The sequence below is a fragment of the Apus apus genome, chromosome 4 (genome assembly GCF_020740795.1).
Source record: "Apus apus isolate bApuApu2 chromosome 4, bApuApu2.pri.cur, whole genome shotgun sequence".
Lineage (NCBI taxonomy): Eukaryota > Metazoa > Chordata > Aves > Apodiformes > Apodidae > Apus > Apus apus.
The window spans coordinates 26,491,467-26,510,099 of NC_067285.1; the positions used below are offsets into that span (position 1 = coordinate 26,491,467).

Consider the following 18,633-nt stretch of genomic DNA (forward strand, 5'->3'; position numbering starts at 1 on the left):
AGGGGAGAGGATGAGCAGGAAGCAAAGCTGCACAGATGCCTGGGTCTTGCTGGTCATCCTGACATCTCTGTGTGTAACAGAAGTGCGCTGTGAAAACAGTCTGTTTTAAAGATCACTAAAAGCCAGATGTCAGGAGGACATTAGCATCTAAAATAATGCCTCCCACAGGAAGAAAAACAGTGTAGAAAGAGAAGGTTTTTGCACGAATAATCTTTCCATCTGGATAAAGGGTCAGAGCTGGTCAGGAAGGTTCTTAGATTTGGACAGCCAGCTGAGGAAACTGGCTTCTCAAGAAGCTGTATCACAGTGGGCAGGAAAACAAGTGGTGAGGCTTGCAAACAAACTGGGCTAGAAGAGAGAAAGAGGTGGAGAATTTTCCTGTGGGCCATCTTTCCTATGATGGTTATTACAAGGGAGCAGATGAGTACGTTTTGTCTAGTCAGGTTTTTTTATTCTTTGCAGTGCATGTGTTGGAGTCATTCCGTGTGTGTCAGAGAGGTCATTTAATTGTTATCTAGTATTTCTGAAAGAGAATTTCTTCAAAGAAGAGAAATACGATTCTGAAAGGATTTGTGTCAGATGCAGAAGATATTAGAGGTACTGAAATAGTGGTTAGTGACTACACTTCATCATCAGTTATGTATTGCTTCTTAGTGCCTCTTGTCTGGTGAGGGTATATGGAAGGTGGACCTGCTGTTGAATTCTTTCAAATCCTACAAGGTGCTTAGCATAGACAGGTTTGGTGTTGCTAGCTCCTGATGAAGTAGCTTTAGCTCCTGATGGAGACAACAGGCTAGACCTAGTTTAATCCAAATACCTCATTTGGTCAAAAATATTTAAAGCTTGAATTTTTGGGACCACCATCCAGCTTCAGTCCTTTCTGATAAGTGGAACACTGGATGGTTTCTCAGGCATGCCTACTATTTACTTACATGACTGAGGTTCTCTGTAACTTTGAGATCTGCAGCTAGGTAACAATCTCTCTCCTTCTATACACTCCATTCTCAAATTATTATTAAATCAGGTGCGAATTAGTAAGGGAAGGGACTGATGAAAACCCTTTATTCTTCCTCTTGGATTTTTCCACCCCATAAAGAAATAGGTTTTAAAACAAATTAAGCTACCCATGAAAGCAAAGGAAGAGAGTTGATGAAAAACTGCCACCTATGTGAGAGTTGGATGTTCTGAGGCAGAGTATTTTTATCTTGGACAAGAAACAAATGGGAGTCTTTATAATGTAGCTTCTGTTGGATGTTGGCTTATGTCAGAGCATTTCTTCTTTATCATTGCTGTGATTTGATGGTTACACTTCCGCATATGACTTTTTGTTTGTTTGTTTGTTTTTTTAAAATTCCCACACCGATTAATTTTACTTGATCGTTTGGTTACCATTGCCAAATATTTTTGGTCATGATTCTTCAATGGGTTGTTCCTGATGTATTTGTTTCATCTCCTTGTTCCTGCTATTTTTGTTGTGTTACTGCTCTTTGAACATTAGCAGTAGTTACCTGAAAATTTGAATGCTGTCTTGTGTCTCCATCCTGAGCTACTTCTGCAGCTAAATGCAGTTCAGAAATGGTTGTTCTTATCATGCTTAAATGCACATAATCCTTGATGTAGAGTTTGTTCTTTGCGCTGTGATAGTGTCTGATCAGAATTTGATTTCTGTTCTGTGAAGTCAAGTAAAATAAAATAAGAAGGATGACAAATAGGTAGAACAGCAAAACTGTTTGCCCCGAAGCCCTTGCAAAGGTAAGTCTTTTTCAGTTAGTGCCAAAATGTGGAGCCACAGCTCTAATAAAATTGAATAAAAGCAGAAAAACAAAGGCCAAACCCCTCAGGCTCTCCCCCTTCTATACCAGACCAAGTAAAATAAAAACAGTAACAAAGTCTTTTTTACCCTAGGTTTTTTCTTGCCTAACTGTATTTCTTAAAGTAAAAATAAAATTTAAGAATTTTTTTTAGGCAGGCAAAATCTGTACAGGAGAGGGTTCCTGAATTTCAGAGTAGCGTGCCTGTGTACCCAACTCTGTCAAGGCCAAACATGATGGGTTCTGAAATTCTGTTTCAGGTAAAGGCGTTGTTCAAGTATAATCTTTGAATTCATGCTTCTAGGTGATACTGTGTCTTCTCTTCAACTTTAGTTTAGATCAGATGTATTTTCTGCCTAAATTAAGAAGACAGTATTTTGGTTACTTCAAAAGAATGTTACATGAATAGATGCATTAGCAGTACAAGTTTTTTATTATGAGGATCATGAAGTCATATAAGTGTTTGACAGATAACTATCTATAAAGCAGGTTTCTTGTGAGGAAATACAGATCTGCCTTTGCTCTTCATTTTTGTGTAAACATCATGCAGTAGGATGTAGGTCAGCCTGCAAATGTGATCTGTGTTTTGTTATGACTCCAAGTGGCCACATCTTTGTCCTCCTCAGAACAGTGTGTCCCCCTTCCCACAAAGTGCCACTGCTCTCCAGAGAAGCTGTGCCTCTTCCCAGTGAAAGCTGGCTCCAGAATCCAGAGAGTTTAGGTTTTAGTATGTTGTGGGGGATTTTTTTACGTAATGAGGTGGCTGTTTGCCCTCGTATTGAAATAATATCTTACTAAGTCTCTGAAAAGCAGCAATTTGCTTGAAGAGGAACATTGTCAGTCACAAGGCAGAAAGTGAATTAACAGCAGGACTTGCATAGTCAGCATGAACTGCTGAGAACTTACTCTTGTTTAATTAATATTAATTTACTAGTTATAAAGTGATAACAAGATTCTTGTGGCTTTTGTTACGTCTGCTTTTAATTTTAAGGGCATTTTAATCAGTTTGCTGCATGACAATATTTGTCAACACCAGGTAAATAGGACCTCTAATATGACCTACCCTGTTGAGACTAGTTAATAGGCTAGACTGGGAAATAATATGCAAACTTGTTTCTCTTCTCTTATCAGAAAGAGATCGGTTCCCAAAGTGACATAGATATTGTTGGTTTAGTTGATACCTTTAACCATGACATCATTTAAAGCCCTGGGCAACATGTACACGCATGGGATTGTATTGCTCCTGAAGGGAACCACTTGAGCAGAAAGTCTGATACTTTCTCTACTTTGAATTTCCTTCTGCTTGGGGAAGCAAAGCTGATGAGTTCAATCAAGAATCCCTTATTTTTACTGGATTGCAGTCAGTAGCACTGAAGTGACTTTTTTCCTCGTGGGCTTTTTTTTTTTTTCCTTAGCTTTATCTGTTCCTCCCCCTTTCACTTGACACCTTCCCTACCTTTAGAGAATGAGATAAGCAGAGAGCTCCATCCCTCTAAGAGACAAAGAGCAGAATATGCTTGCACGAAGAGAGCCAGGGCAACAACCAAACTTCTCCTGGGCAGGCAGGCGTGGGGGAGCTCCTTTGCTGCAGGTTGCTTTCTCGAGTGTCAGTGGGATTTTGTCACTGTCGTGATTATAATTGGAAACAGGTTTATCTCTTTTTTTTTTTTTTTTTTTTTTTTGAGTCATGCTGCAGCAAATTTTGCGTGATATGTATATTGACCCTGAGCTCCTGGCAGAGCTGAATGAAGAGCAAAAGCAGATCTTGTTCTACAAAATGAGAGAGGAGCAGCTGAGACGCTGGAAGGAGAGGGAAGAACAAGCACGAATGGAGGAGGCTGTGCTGAGAGAGACAGCGAGGTGCAAACAGAGTAAGATTTGTGACCTCCTTCTATATTTGAGAGCTGGGGCTGGTGAGCATGCAACTGGCTATGGTGCAGCATGCATCTGGAATAGATGACAAGGAAGGGTCTCAGCTGCCCCCCTAGGCAAAAAGCTGGTCTGGGACAACAAAACCACTGTTTTTCTGCTCCTTGTCTCTCAAGGCTGGTTCTTTCTCCAGGGGCAGGATCAATAGTTTAGTGTGGGAGTAAGGGGAATCATTTTGAAGTGCCTCTTTCAGTCAGGAATCACTCTCAGGGGTACCAAGTGTAGCATGACCAAGTTTCCTCTCCACTTCTCAGGCTTTTTCTTTACCTACCATTCCCACCCTTGCACCTCAGTCAGGCAAAAGGCAGACTTGCCTGTACTGCTGAAGTTTCTTGACTTGGCATTAAATATTTTCAAATGGCTGGAATAGGAGATAAATGTATTAATTAGAGCTTGTTATGAAGAGCTGTTGGTAAATAAGATGTGACATCAGAACAGCCATACCTCATGAGACTAAATTTCCAACTGTACTGGTAAACACCTTTAGTGTTTACTAAGATTTAAGATTTAAGTCTAAGGAGTAGGATAATAGGGGTGTAAGCATGAAAAAGAAACAAACAAAACCCACCCTAAACAACAAGCAAACCATAAAGACAGAAATGTGTTTTCATGCAATATGTAGGTAAACCATGGAGCTCTTTCTTCAGGCTGGATGCTGAGTGTATTGACTTAAAAAGCAAATAAGCAAAATAAAGGAAGAAAATGTAAAAAAAACCCCTCCAAATGTAATATCCAAGTATCTGGTCTTGGGTGCGATTTGTTTGGAATAGACAGAAATACGTATTTAATTACTCTATTCCCTGAAGAAGTGACTTCCAACTCTTTCCCCTTTCACCAGGTCAAGTTTTTAGGCTGATGCAAGATAGAAAACATTTTCACCTTGGAAAGGTAGTTGCAGCAATTCCACACTCAACCAGGATATGTCACAGAGATCTGTAAATGCCAAAGATCTTATCCTATCTCTGAATCTATTAAAATTTGAATATTCAGAATTTCTAGTAATTCTGAGTAGCTGATTTTGAAAAAGCTCTCTAATAGCAGTGTGTGTCCCAGTCATTGTTTAAACACTGAGTCTTAACACACCCATGGTAGAAAGTTTTGCTTGGAGCACCTCAATACAGAAATTGTGCCTTTTAAAATTTTTTTGAGCCTCTGCACTCTAAAAAATCCCATTAGATAGTTAACAATTCTAAGACTATTAAAGAAATGTATTTCCATGCAAAACTGGTTTCTAAGACTCACTTGAAGTGAAGACCTTTATTAAATGTCTCTAAAGTTACAATTGTAGCCTAAAAATAAAGGGAGAATGATCAGAACATCCTAATCAGCCATAATGGGATTTTAAAATGTCCCCTCACAGATGGCAAGGTGGACAGTGGAAAACCTTGTTCTGTTTAATATTTTATTTTTCTCCTTACTGTGAACGGTGTTCTCCTAAGAGGGCTGGTGTCAAAATACAAAATCTTCTGCCGTACAGCACAAAAAGCTTATGCATTCTGATTGATTTGTAGCTGGGAAAAAATTAAAAATGCAGATCAGCTCCACATACCAAAACAGCATTATATCATTGAGAGAATCTGTATTATGCTCATTCTTTGTGGAAGACATGCAGGAAAATCTAACTGCAAAAATATTTATGTGATGATTTGTCACAGTGTTGACACCTAAATTTCCATATATAAATTATACATTAAACCTACTACAGGAGACCATTTTCTAGGTAATTAATTTTCTGATTTATAAAGAAGAAGAAAACTGAGAACAGTTGAGTAACCTATAGATTATATTTGCTCTGACAAAAGTATTCACTAAGACACATGGAGCTGAATTTCACAATAGCTCATTTCCATTTTACCTTCTTAAATTGCCAATTTAAGTTACTGCTTAGGTTTGACTTTTGCTCTCTGTTAGAAACTTTCTGCTTCCTTCAGAAATGTACTACAGAACTTATCTTACCATTATTTTTTTTATATAGAAAGTACTATTGGAATTAGATTTGCAAAGCAGGCATTTGGTTCCACTGAAAAAATATTTTACTTCCATGAACTGATGCCAAAGTTGCAAAAGGATAAGGTCCATCTTTTTGGGCATGCCAGTCATTAACTATACAGATACTTATAACTGATTTCTACTGTCCAGTTCATTTAATATGATGATAAATAATTTCATAGTAGAGCTAGTTTCTTGTTGTGTGTTTTTTTGTTGTTTTGTTTGTTTGTTAAAGTGAACAAAAGCAAACAGAAATTATGTGTAAGATAGGAATTACTGTGCAGTATTTTTGCCTGTATAACTCGGAGTCAGAGAAGATGACTATATTAATACTTTCTTATCTTAAAATATATTATTTCTTTTATTTATTTTTTGGCCCCCAGAAAACTATTTGGCTCCAACGTTTTTTTGGACCTTGAAGCTGTGTAATTTTCAGTTTCCATTGTTGTATAAGCAAATTTCAAAACATTCTCCCCCTGCTAGGCAGTGTAGAATATGGACTATTTTTACTCTTGTTTAAAATTAGTGGCTACCAGGACATTTGGAGCAACCATAATTACATGGGTTTTATTCCTTTGAAATTGAGGGATTTTAACAGTTTCATATGCAAGGTTTTGCTTTTGCATGGCACAGGTTTTATTTTTGTGCTATTTTGTTGAAGCCAAGAGTTTCTCTGGCTTTAGAGAGATCTGTGTAGCCTGACGTGTAGTAGAAAATAGAGGAGAGACTTTATCTCTAATATTGTGCCAAGTTTCTGAAATTTTCTAGTTTTCTAGATTTTTCTAGAAAAATGTGTATGTTATGTGTGAATATGACACAATTTTGTATAAAGTAGTGTTTTAGTGTTTTCTTTATAGTTTGAATAGCTACATAAGAAAATGTTGCCCTACTTCTTTGGAATGGGTTAGGATGAAATAGAACAACAGGAATTATTTACAATGGGCACTTCTTTCCTTAAAAATGCTTTAAAAAGTGCTTAGGCTTGATCTGGAGTCCTATACCCCAATTGGTACAAGTTCAAGAACTTACCTGCAATGGTACATGTGAACCCAGCAGCATAACAAAAGAGATGGATTTTTTTTAAGCAAAGCAGTGGTTGTGAATTGAACTTTGATTTTCTGCAGTGTCTTGAGGATGAAGGAATCTTGCACAAGGTTTAGATGCATTGTCTTACAGAAACCACAAGTGCAGAGCTGAGGAGGAAAAAAGTGGCATATGGAAGTCAGCTTGGCCGTGAGCTAGAGTTAAAATCATCAGCAGGTTTAGGGGCTGCTTGTCAGCATGATCCTTTTTTTATTGTTTGGAAACTAACTAGGCTCAAAATCTATAGTGATTTTTCTGGAAGTGCCACTGAATGCCAATTGTCCATAAATGTTGTGTCCATTACTATGCAATTTGCTTCCTAGAAAATAAAAACTAGTCCAAACCATGAAATAGGATGCAAGTTCTTGAGGGTGTTTAGCAAGCCAAGTAGTGTAACAGTCTATATGTAATTAGTCTTAATTTCTAAAAAAATGTCACCTTCAGTAAATGCTTAATTGTGCCTACTTTTCCTTTCCAATTGTTTGCTTTCATGTGTCTTGGGGAAAGGTCAAAATTGAAATTTATATTGCAATGAATCAATGTTAAAGAAATAATTTCACTTCAGGGGTGAATGAAATGTTTTCAGATTATTCAACAGTTTAAATTTGCTTCCCTTTTTAAAAACACAGATCACTATCTAAAAGGAAGCAATATATAAACATCACTCAGAATTAAATATTTCCTTTAAAAGTTATTTAATAAATTGTTCCCATGTTTTTGCTGTTCATACCTATCCCACATTAGTACCTTGCCTAAAAATATTAGTAGAATTTGAGCATCATTTAGGTCCTCCCAAAACTGCAGCCTTTAGTGAACTTATTCCAGGTGAAAAAAGTATTTTGTAGCTTCAATGCTGGCTTGTACTGAAATAGCTTCACATGTGAGTTGAATTCTTGGAGGTCTGTCTTTGATTCAGTTACAAATTACACATAGGCAGATCTTTCAGGAATGTATTTTCATTTGCCTTTTCTTACTGTGCTAAACTCACTAAGGGATGTCTCCTCAAAATTCCTAGATCCTTTTGGGATTTGCTGAGAGTTGACTGACAGGCAGCTTTGCAATTTGCAAAGAAACGTATATTTGATTAGGTAGGAGCCCTTCAGCTGGAATAGCTGAGTTGGGAGTGAGAAAGGACCCTGCCAGTTTGGATTTTGACTCTGAAGCAGTATCCAGAGCTATCAGCATACAGAAAATGAGAACTCAAAAACTATTGAGCATTAGGTAGCTGAAGGACAGCCATGTGGGAGAGAAGACAGTGCTGGTCTGCTGCTGCTTATTCTGACATTTATTCATTGTGAACTGCAGCTCGTGATGTTCAGACAGGAGCTATTTGTAAACACTCTAATTTACCTGTCCTTAACAAAAGTAGCAGGGAGAAAACTAGGTAGGCTTATCACAACATGGTTAGAAAATAATTTCTTTATCTAAATGGCACTTATGTTAGACAATTATTGGAGAATAGATTAAGCCATTTGGAGGGAAGTATTTCAAATACCACAAGTGGATGGTTGGAGGATTCATCAGTGTCACATGTGAAGGCCAGTGCGTGGGAGTGTGTTGCAATTTGTGTCTGAAGAGTGAGCGGGTGTATGTGCACTGACTGTTCTTTATGTTTTTTAACTCAGAGATGTATTCCTCATTTAAACTAAGGCCTCTACATTACTAGCTAAGCCTGGTAATGCTTAGCTAAGATTTTATCTCCTACAGAGACGTGCCTCTGGAACTGTTCATTGTCTGTTTCTCTGAATCGTTGCATATGAGTCTGACCAGAGACATCAGACTTGAGTATTTCCAAAATTTCTATCTGTATGTGGTCTTGAATTGTGTAGAGCCCTGTCTTTTGTTTACAATTCAGATAAAACTGGAAAAGTAACAACACTAGCAAGAACCTTAGAATAATTTTTATTAGTGGACTAAGCCAAATAATTTGAAGTAATTGGACAAGTTTTAACGTATAGCAGCTTGTGATGCGACACAGTTCTGTTAGTGCTCTACCTGGGGGCCAGAACTCAGCTGCTCAGAGCTCGTACGCAGTGTGGCTGTGTACTGAGGTACAGTTAAACAGCAGCTTCTCAACTGTCTGTTCACTTCTCCAAACCTGGGATTAGGAGGAGACACACAACTGCCGTATGACCTAAACATGTACCAGATGTGTGGTAACATGGGAGCGACTTGTGTTAATGAACTGTTAATCACTTTAGAAGGTTGTTATTGTTTAAAGGAACTTAGGTACAGGACGTGCAGGACCTTGGCTGAAAGGCATTGCTGTAATCAGCAAGTGACAGGGAACTTGTGGTTTTCAATGGAACAACGGAACGGCTGCGCCTCTGACTCCTGCTTATCTGAAGATGCTACGGGCCTGCCTCGTGAACGCCGCCTGAACACTCTCTGATCAGCAAAGCAGCCTTGTTAACTTTGCGCGTGTATTAGAGCAGTTAGCCAATTAGCTTAAGACACGATTGCCTAGAGGTAGCCTGGAAGCATATAAAAATGTGTGTGTTAGCTTAATAAATTGGACATCTTGCTTGCATCAAGCTGCGTCTCCGTCTCTCAATCACGGCACAGATGGAACAAATCCAGAGGGACTTCTCTCCTGTCCTAGGATTAGCCATAAGTCTGTGCTTTTTAGTCTCATATCGTGCCCTAGAGCTGACCTCTCTTTGCAGAAAAGTAAGAGCAGAATAATGCTGGATACCTGGGCCTTAATTACACTGCAGGTTTGTCTTGCACATGTGATCCTCAGCACTCCTGTTGTCTGAAGCATCTGGCATCAGCTGCTTTCTGAGAGAGGCTGCTCTGTTAATTGAGGCACTGTCACTGGGAACATTCCCATGTTTCTCTGTGGCATTGTGTTCCTCAGCCTGTCTGGACACAGTGGTGTTAGGTGGGCTTTCTTGGACATACTAGTGCTCTGATAATGATATGAGATTGTGGCTGTCTGCAGGCTTATAAATACTTAATGTGGAAAGAAGGCAGTACTGCAGCCAAGGGGAGAATGGGATTTGCCCAAGCTAATTCAATATTTCCTTGCTGATTTTGTAAGTTTTGAGCATAAATGACTAAAACATTCAAGGACAGAGGCACCAGGCTTTGACAGCAAGATTTGGAAGATATGGGAAAACTCAACATGCTCAAGTCAGCAGTGGATTTAGCCAAGCATTGATGATTGTTCATGAACCTTCAAGTCCACTCGTGTGCTGTGGTTCTAGAAAATCTTACTGTAGTGATACAGTCCTCCCTGCTTTTGTGGCCTCGTGTACCTGATAAAAAAAGTCAGTGTGAGCCTGCCATACTTCGTTAAGTACAGGAGTCTGGTGCAGAAAGTGATGCTTAGCTCTCTGTTCATTCTATGACAGATATGACAGAGAACCCTTGTCCTGCTTTGAGCTTCCAGCAGACCAACAAGTAGCCATGCAGTCTTGTTTTTGTTTATTCTCCAACGGTTGCTTTGTTACAGCTCTGTGTGAGAAACCAAGCCCTGTGTATAGCTTTTAAAATCATAGAATCATAGAATTAGTAAGGTTGGAAGGGACCTTGAAGATCACCAGGTTCTAACCTCCCTGCTATGAGCAGGGGCACCTCCCACTAGACCAGGCTGCACAAAGCCCCATCCAACATGGCCTTGAACACCTCCAGGGAGGGGGCATCAGCAGCCTCCCTGGGCAACCTATTCCAGCACCTCATGGTGAAGAATTTCTTCCCGATGTCTAACCTAAATCTATCCTCTTTCAGTTTAAAACCATTAACCCTTGTCCTATCACTATCCTCTCCGGTGAAAAGTCCCTCCCCAGCTTTCCTGTAGCCCCTTTCAAGTACTGGAAGGTGCTATAAGGTCTCCCCAGAGCCTTCTCTTCTCCAGGCTGAATAGCCCTGACTGTCAGCCTGTCTTCATAGCAGAGGTGCTCCAGGCCTTTGATCATCTTGGTGGCCCTTCTCTGGACCCTCTCCAACAGGTCTATATCTTTATTGTGCTAAGGGCACCAGAACTGTGCACAGTACTCCAGGAGGGGTCTGACCAGAGCAGAGTAGAGGGGCAGAATCCCCTCCCTGGCCCTGCTGGCCACACCTCTTTTGATGCAGCCCAGGATGCAGTTGCTCTCTGGGCTCCAGCACACACTGACGGCTCATGTCGAGCTTCTCTTCAACTACCACCCCCAAGTCCTTCTCCTCAGGACTGCTCTCCAGCCATTCTCCCCATAGGCTGTATTTGTGCCTGGGGTTGTGCTGACCCAGGTGCAGGACCCTGTACTTGGCCTTGTTGAGCTTCATGAGGTTGGCACTGGCCCACCTCTCCAGGCTGTTAAGGTCCCTCTGCATGGCATCTGGATGTCTTTACAAAAGACAGTTGGGATCAGGAATCAGAAATTATAGTGCTATGCTCTTGACTTTTTTTTTTAATGACGAAGGAAAACATGAATTATATCTTTTCCAACCTTTGACTTTGATCTGATGTGTTTCTGCATTGTTACACTGTTTACAGTGAAAGAATCATTAAAATAGACAAGAGACTACCTCTAGATTGTATATAGTGTGAGAATTGTATCTTTAAGAGTGAGTTGTGAATGTTACCTTTCCATTGAAAATGGCCAACATCCGAAATTGTGTCTATCAGTTGAGCTTGGCCAAGGAGCCAAGAAAATACCTGGGACATACTAGATAGAGACTATGTAATTTCTACTTTACTTTTATGCTACTTTCCTTCTGTCTTTAGTTCACAATAATCAAAGTTATGTTCAGGCTTTATGGGGCTTGGAGCAATCTCTTCTAGTCGGAGATATCCTGCTTATTATAGGGGGGTTGGACTACATGACCTTTAGAGGTCCCTTCCAACCCAAGATATGGTATGATTCTATTTATTTCTATTACATAGATGCATACCATGTGATAATGCAGCTCATTTACCTTCAAGTGTTATGTACAGTTGTCTTTGCTACAGTAGTTAATTACCATAGTCTTAGTTGAGTAACTGTTTTCTGCCTTAATGTTTGGTCTCTTGCAATGACTCTTCCTGTATTTGATCCTGCAGGGGCATTTTACAGCATAATTATTTCCATGGCAACAGGCTGTACTTCCATAAACTGAAGACTGAGTTTGTTATACTATCAGGAAGCAGCTGGAGAGCCATGAAGGCTGGTTTTTCAGCAGTACTGAGGTTCTGCAACCTTTATAATAGTGTGTATTAGCTGAATTTGTTCCTGCGCAAATCCTCTTTAAAAAGAAGGGCACACAACACAGTTGAGATTGGGTGGTGCATAACCTGAAATGTTGGGGGGATGCTAAAGAAGGTCAGAGTTTTCCCCCATTTTCTTCTTTTAAGAATTGAAATGACTGGGGTTTTTTTGTATAGTCTTGCAGCAGAATGGTTCATGGTCCTCTGTCTAGGATCAGAGCAGCCCACAGAATTAGTTACAGCAGATCTTCAGTTTGTTTTAAGATTGTGGTATTTTCATTACTTTCATCTTGACCACCTAATTATTCTATATGTATTTTAATAATTTTACAGCAATTAATGTTTGGAAAAGTGCATTTTGTCCTTTGAACAGTCTCTCAGAAACATTCACGGTAATTTCCTAGGTTTTCTCCATAGAAATAAGTGAATTATGTGTGTGTGTTTGCATAAAAAAAAGAAATATAATTAAATAAAATACTTGTAGTGGGTAAAGTCAAGGAACCGAGAACAGCCTGAAGCTCACATTTTTATTTTCGTCCTAATCAATGTGCTTCTAATGCATTTACAGCAGCTAATGAAACTCTGAATGGAACCTCATCTATCCTGCAGACTATCAAAATTCAAGCTTCTACTTTAAAGAAGCCATGGAAATTGTGTGCTTGGAAAGCCAAGGGTAAAATGTCATGTAAAACACATTGTGCTTAGACCACAGTATGCCATATATCTAAACTCCAAAATAATTAAAAAAACTCAACCCTACAAACACATCAAACTCCACAGGCTACTGTTTATGTCTGAATGTCAAAAGTAGATCAGATTGATCAGCTTGATGACAGCAGTGAATGCTCATGCAGCCTATTTCAAATGCAGACTAAATTTCAGGAGCCTTTTTCTAGCACAGAGAGAGAAAAGGAATATTTTCCAGACACACAAAGGGTATTTGTATGCCTACAAAGCTTTCCAGTGAGGAAGGAGAGTTAATTGTTCTTGCTGAGATTCCAAGCAGAACTATGATGGGAAGCCCAAGTTCAGTGAAACAAGACTGTTCATGGAAATGGACTGTTCATTGAGAAAGTTTCTGCAGACTTTGATGAACAAGCGTGGAGGAAGGAAGCTGACTCCAGCAGTATCCCATTTGATCTGATTACTATTATTTTTGAAGCACTTTTAATTATACATGTGTGAAAATGAAGCCAGATATAACCTGAAACCAGTAAAAACAACCCAAAAACCAAAAACCCATAAATCCCCCAATCCCACTTGGTGGTTCTGCTGCTATGTCCTTGTTAGCAGAGGCAGTGCAAGGCCCAGTTCTCCTTTGTGTAACTCCATTTGTTTTAAGCCTTACTCACAAGGTGCAAGTCTGAGATGGTTGGAATTGAAGACTGATTTAGCCTGAGCATTGCATGTGGTCAGGATTCCCCCTCCCATGCACCTTCAGGTGCTGTTTCTCTCTCTCTTTGAAGGTGGGTGGAAGAGCTCTTGTTTCATGGCAGCACTGAGCTGTGGCAGTAATGATGTCTCTGCTTGCACCAGGGACGTCCTAAGGGTAGCACAAAGGCCAAGAGCAGTTTGTGATGCCATGTACCACGACTCATGGTTCCATTCCATTTCTGATTGTATGCTGCAAATTTGAGATGCCTGATTTGGCAGTTGTCTGGAGTAAGGAGCAATGTCTAGAAGCCAATTTAATAGTCTCAAAGCAGTGTAGACAGAGGTTTAGGGGAACTCTGTGAGAGATACTAATTCATGGAGGAGCTATAGGTGAAAAGAACTGCAAGGATTAATGTTGCCTTCTTGTGGTGCTACAGAGTTGTTTTAGACAAAAAAAAATCTTGTAGAATACTGCAGCTGTTAATTTGTTGAACTGTAGAGTAGAGATGGAAAAGACTTGGTAAATCATTCAATAAATTTTCCTGACAAAGCAGTGTTTGTTTCTAAAACACGTTAATTTTTATTCTCCAATTAATTTTGATGTCCAGTACTTCATAATGGTAATTACTTGCAGCCTGCCAGTGTCTCTCCAGGAAGAGAAAAGTACTTTTGTGGCCAAAGCACAAAACTGGGGAGGCAAGATATTTAATTTTTATTTCCTGACTCTGCATTAGGCTTTGTTGCTGGGCTCAGAAGCCTTCTTATGAACAGAAAATATGACGTTCCCTTGCCTCTTTCTCACCTAGATTTCAAATTTGTTTAGTTAGGACCTGTCTCTTCCTTTTAGATTAATTTTTTTATTTTTTTTTTTCTATTTCTGTTTCATTTGGAAATAATGTGTTAACAAAATATCTTCTTTTTCAGAAATGCTTCATAATTGAGAGGTACCTTACAGCAGAAATTATTTAAATATGATTATCCCTCAATGGTGGTAATTCTCTGCTTGCAAAGCAGACAGCACTAGTTTCCTAAAAATTTTAAGGAAAAGAATTTTTTGTGGTTTCAGCTCAGATCTTGCTGTTGCTTCTACAGTTTAATAGTGCAAACCCAATATTGTTAATCCAGAAAAGCTGATACCACTGTGAACTTGGTTATGCAGGCTGCAAAGACTTTTTGTATGGCAGGAAGTCCCTTTTCACAGTGCCAGATTTTCTCCCTGAACTGCTTCTTCCTTTCCCTGCATGCTCATTTTTTAATGTTATTTTGAGCTAGGAAACTAGTAAGTTTTATATTAAAATTGTACTTTAAAGCCCATCTCCAAGTTTATGGGAGCTTAGGGTTAAGCGAAGATTTGCATGGGAGTAGTTTGTTTAAGTAAAATAGAAAGAGTGGTTGGATGTGGAAAAGGTTTTGTTCTAAAGCAAGACCCGAGTAAAGGCATATGTGCTCAAGCTGATTTGTTTTAAAACTTCACGTGTGGAGAACTGTTTAATGCTGAAGTTTAAAATTGCTGGATTGTTTGATATGGCTTTTATCTTTCAACTTAAGCTATGGGAGTATATGGTGGTATACTGTAGTATACAATAGTTAGTGCTGAACCAACAATATTTTATACTGATGTTTTGAGAAGAGTTTATACATCTGCTGTCAGTAGCTTTAGAAGAGAGATCCTTTGTTTTAAAAGGAAGACAGAGAATGATTTCTCAATACATGTCTACAAATCAACTATTAGTTTTATGGGGCTGGGTAGTAATGGGTAAATTGTGCCTCTGGCACAGAAAACCTGGAAAGAAGCAAAGATAAAATTTGTCTGCTTACCTGAAAAGTTTTATTTATTCTCTTTGCATCTGGTAACCTCATAAATGAGCAGAAGTAGCGCATCTGTCTCAGAACAGTAGAAGTATGTTGTATCTACCAGTTGTGATACAAATAAATTAACATGAGGCATGTTGTTTGCAACATTTTCTTTAAAGTACTAAATAAAAGGGAACGACAGGGATATCCAGATTCCTCCCAGAGCAGAGGACACGGGCCACTTTTAAAACAGAAACTGCCATTGTTTTTGTGGGTTCAGTACTCTGGGGAAATTATTCCATACTTCTTAAGATACTTTACCATGTGATGCAGTAGGTGAAAATCTTGTGGGCAAATACTGGCATGGCCAGTCAGTACTCAGCAAATGGTGTTCAAATGCTGTATCCAAAAAAATATAGCACAAATGTTGTGCTGACAGTAACACAGAAATGTACAGGATGGGAATCACAATCAAGTACATTCATATTTGTAACTGGAGATGTAATCTGATAGACTGTGAAAGAACAAATGCTTTAGAGACTTATTGAAGGAAAACATAATTAGCTTAAACTTCCACCCCCCCTTGAAGTCAGTACTGTTAGGCCAACACTGGGAGTTCATATAAATCACATTTTCAGATTTGATTTAGAATATTAGCTTTCATTGAGAAATCTGATCTGTTTGTTGCCTTCAGTTCCTACAGTCAGCACTTGTGAGCAGGGGTTGGCACTGGCAGTGCCTGCTGTCAGCATCCCTGCTTCATTCCCTCCCGCAGTTTTCTCTCTTCAGTCTGAGATGTCAAAAAGTCTTTATTGATTGTGCGTCCTGAAACTTAATCTGTTTAAATGGATACTCTCCTCTCATAGAACAACAGGTAGTTGAAGGTGAGATGATAATATATGCATAAAAATCTGTGAGTTACACATAAAAAGTAGAAGGAAAAGAAAAAAACACACCAAAGTCAGTGGTATATGACTATGAAAATGTACTCAGAGAGAATCTAATCTGGTGCCATTTGAAGTCAGCAGGAGTCCCATAGCTTCTTCTTGGACATGAAGGACATTGACCAAATGTCTATTTTGCAAAGAGTACTCTAGCTTTTTTGGTGTTTTTAAAAACACTCTGTCAATACAGTAACCGTAGATTTTTTTGTATGTCTCTTTCATGAAAACTGAACCAGAAACTTCATCCCTTTCAATTGTCTACCTGAACACAAAAGCCTCTACAGTGCTGAGTGGTGTGATCTAAGTGTGCAGGCTTTCTGGAACTCCCCCTTCACACTGTGGGAGCAGGAAATTCCTGGATTTTTTGCAGGGGTTCTGATAAAGTTTCTATATAAAACTTGATGTTGTCTGTGTGCTGAAGCATTGCGAGTCACGTAACGTTACTAGCAGTTGTTGTCGCTCCATCCCTTTTTCCGTTCTCTTGATTTATCCCTTGCTGAGTGAAGCAAGAAAATATAACAATTAAAAGGGATCATAATTCTGGGAAATGCATATCGGAATTGATAGTTCCTTAATTTTATGAGACAGGGAGTCTTTAAAGGTGGTCTGGAGTGTGCGGACATTTTTTCCCCAACATGGTAGATTGGTCAAATCTGAAGATTTGATCTGACCTTTCAGTAATATTTTTTTCTGAATTGTAAATTGCAAGCTTAATGTTCTGAATTTTTAGATTCCCTGCCTTTTCATCTGTGTTTACATAAGAATTTGAGCCAGTATTTATGTGTTTGGTTTGTTCTTGGTGGCTGTTACAGGTAGTGACAAACACGTGCAGTGGCTGCGTGGGAAGGACGGTGAGGTCTGGGTCTGGGTTATGGGAGAAGCCCCGGGTGACAAGCCATATGAACAGATATCAGAGGAGCTCATAGCAGAGCGAGCCAGGCAACAAGCACAGAAGGAAGCAGAAGAACTATGGTGAGGATTTAAGAATCTGAATTCAGGGTCCACTTGGCATAATGGGAGACATGGCCTTGTAGAAAGGTGGCAGGTAATGGTGGGTAAAACTGGTAAGTATGTTTGTGAACATTTGCATTCCCTTGTTTTGGCAAATTTTAGCACGTGAAAATGTATTTTGTGTTTTATGGGGTACTGAAAAACAAAAAGACTTTCACAAAAAAAGTGAAGCAAAATTTTTTCTTTTGGGGAATTTTGCTAAACCATTGACCAGTTTGTAAATAAAAAAAATCAAAAATAAAAATCTAGGTTTCAGATTATTAAATTAGAAATGTTTGTGGTATCACACATTTATGCCCACAATAGAGATTTGGTACCTAAAAGCCTTTTTTAACTTGTTTTTATTTGCATATTGTTTCTGTTCTTATTTCAGCAGTTCAGAAACTGATTACACAAAGTGCTGTTCTGGTGTTTCCAGCAGGGCCTCTTCCAGCTTTGGGAAAGATTCAAAAGTATTTTGATGCTTTATGTTGTTAGAAAGTAGGCCACCTGTCTTCTGTGCTTCCTTTTGTAGTGCAGCGCTGAGAAGTGAGAGTTTAAATATCAGATTATTCTATATTATTCATTTTTATATGAGGTGGTTCTTGCTTATAGTGATTGCATATTTAAGCAGGGATTAAAAGCTTCGTCATGTTCTTTGGGTTCCTATTACATTGTCACTACTAATAAACAGTGTAGTGTAAGAATTTGGCAGACATTTGCATTAATATTTGAGGCAAAATAAATTCCCAGTCATGCTTTGCTAGACTGACAGAGAAATCCATTTTTTCAGCCATGGGGGGAAGAATATAGGTTATGATTCAAAGACATCCAAGTACTTATCTAATTTATAAGGTGCTATTTTAATTAGTCATTTGTCAAAAATTGAAAATGTCTGCTTTTTGAATAGTTCTCTGAAATGTGATTTGTGGTAGGTCTCTTCTTAAGTACATTTTAATTGCCTCCTTGTATATTTCCCTGAAGTCTTATGCTAATTATTTGTTGCAACCAGTGAGCAAGTATTGATCCTCAATTAAAAAAAAATAATCATTGTCTTAAGTGATTTTATTTTCAAATTCTTTTTTGAAGGAGACAAAAGGAGGCTGAAATTACAAAGAAATTCCGGGATGCTATGGCTCAAGAAAAAGCCAGAATAGTAGCAGAAAAATGGAAAATAGAAATAGAAGATCGGAAAGCTGCCAAATTGGAGGAGGAAAAAATTCAGGAGGAACTGAAGGTTTGCATAGAATAATTTAGCTTTTTTAATGGTGTTTTTATAGAGATTCAAAGTTCTTTTCACCTTCAGTGCATGTTTTTTAATAAGCTTTAAAACTCAGAGTTGTAATTTTTCATCGTGGAATATACAAATAGCTACATGGTGTTCACCAGAACAACTGGATGAGTGATGTGAAAAAATTACATATCTCATTCAGAAGTGTCAGGACAATCAAACTGGTTATTCAGCTCACACAGTAGCAGAATTGTTCAGTCAGCTGTATTGAGTGAATCATACTCGGGGAAAAAAATTACAATTGTGAAATGTCGCAAG

At 38.8% G+C, this 18,633-nt stretch overlaps 1 protein-coding gene across 9 annotated transcripts in view; it reads left to right on the top strand.

Annotated features, from left to right (window-relative positions):
• SH2D4B (SH2 domain containing 4B) overlaps positions 1-18,633 on the top strand; it is a 66,845-nt gene that overhangs the window by 2,697 nt on the left and 45,515 nt on the right. For 4 of the 9 annotated variants that reach the window (XM_051619292.1, XM_051619291.1, XM_051619294.1 and 1 more), the window contains 3 exons: positions 3,497-3,682; positions 16,907-17,066; positions 18,174-18,321. In XM_051619292.1, coding sequence (XP_051475252.1) covers positions 3,499-3,682; positions 16,907-17,066; positions 18,174-18,321 — 492 coding nt within the window. In that variant the 5' untranslated portion in view covers positions 3,497-3,498. The remainder of the gene's footprint in view (positions 1-3,496; positions 3,683-16,906; positions 17,067-18,173; positions 18,322-18,633) is intronic. The other 5 variants (XM_051619296.1, XM_051619297.1, XM_051619298.1 and 2 more) reach the window with 2 other exon arrangements.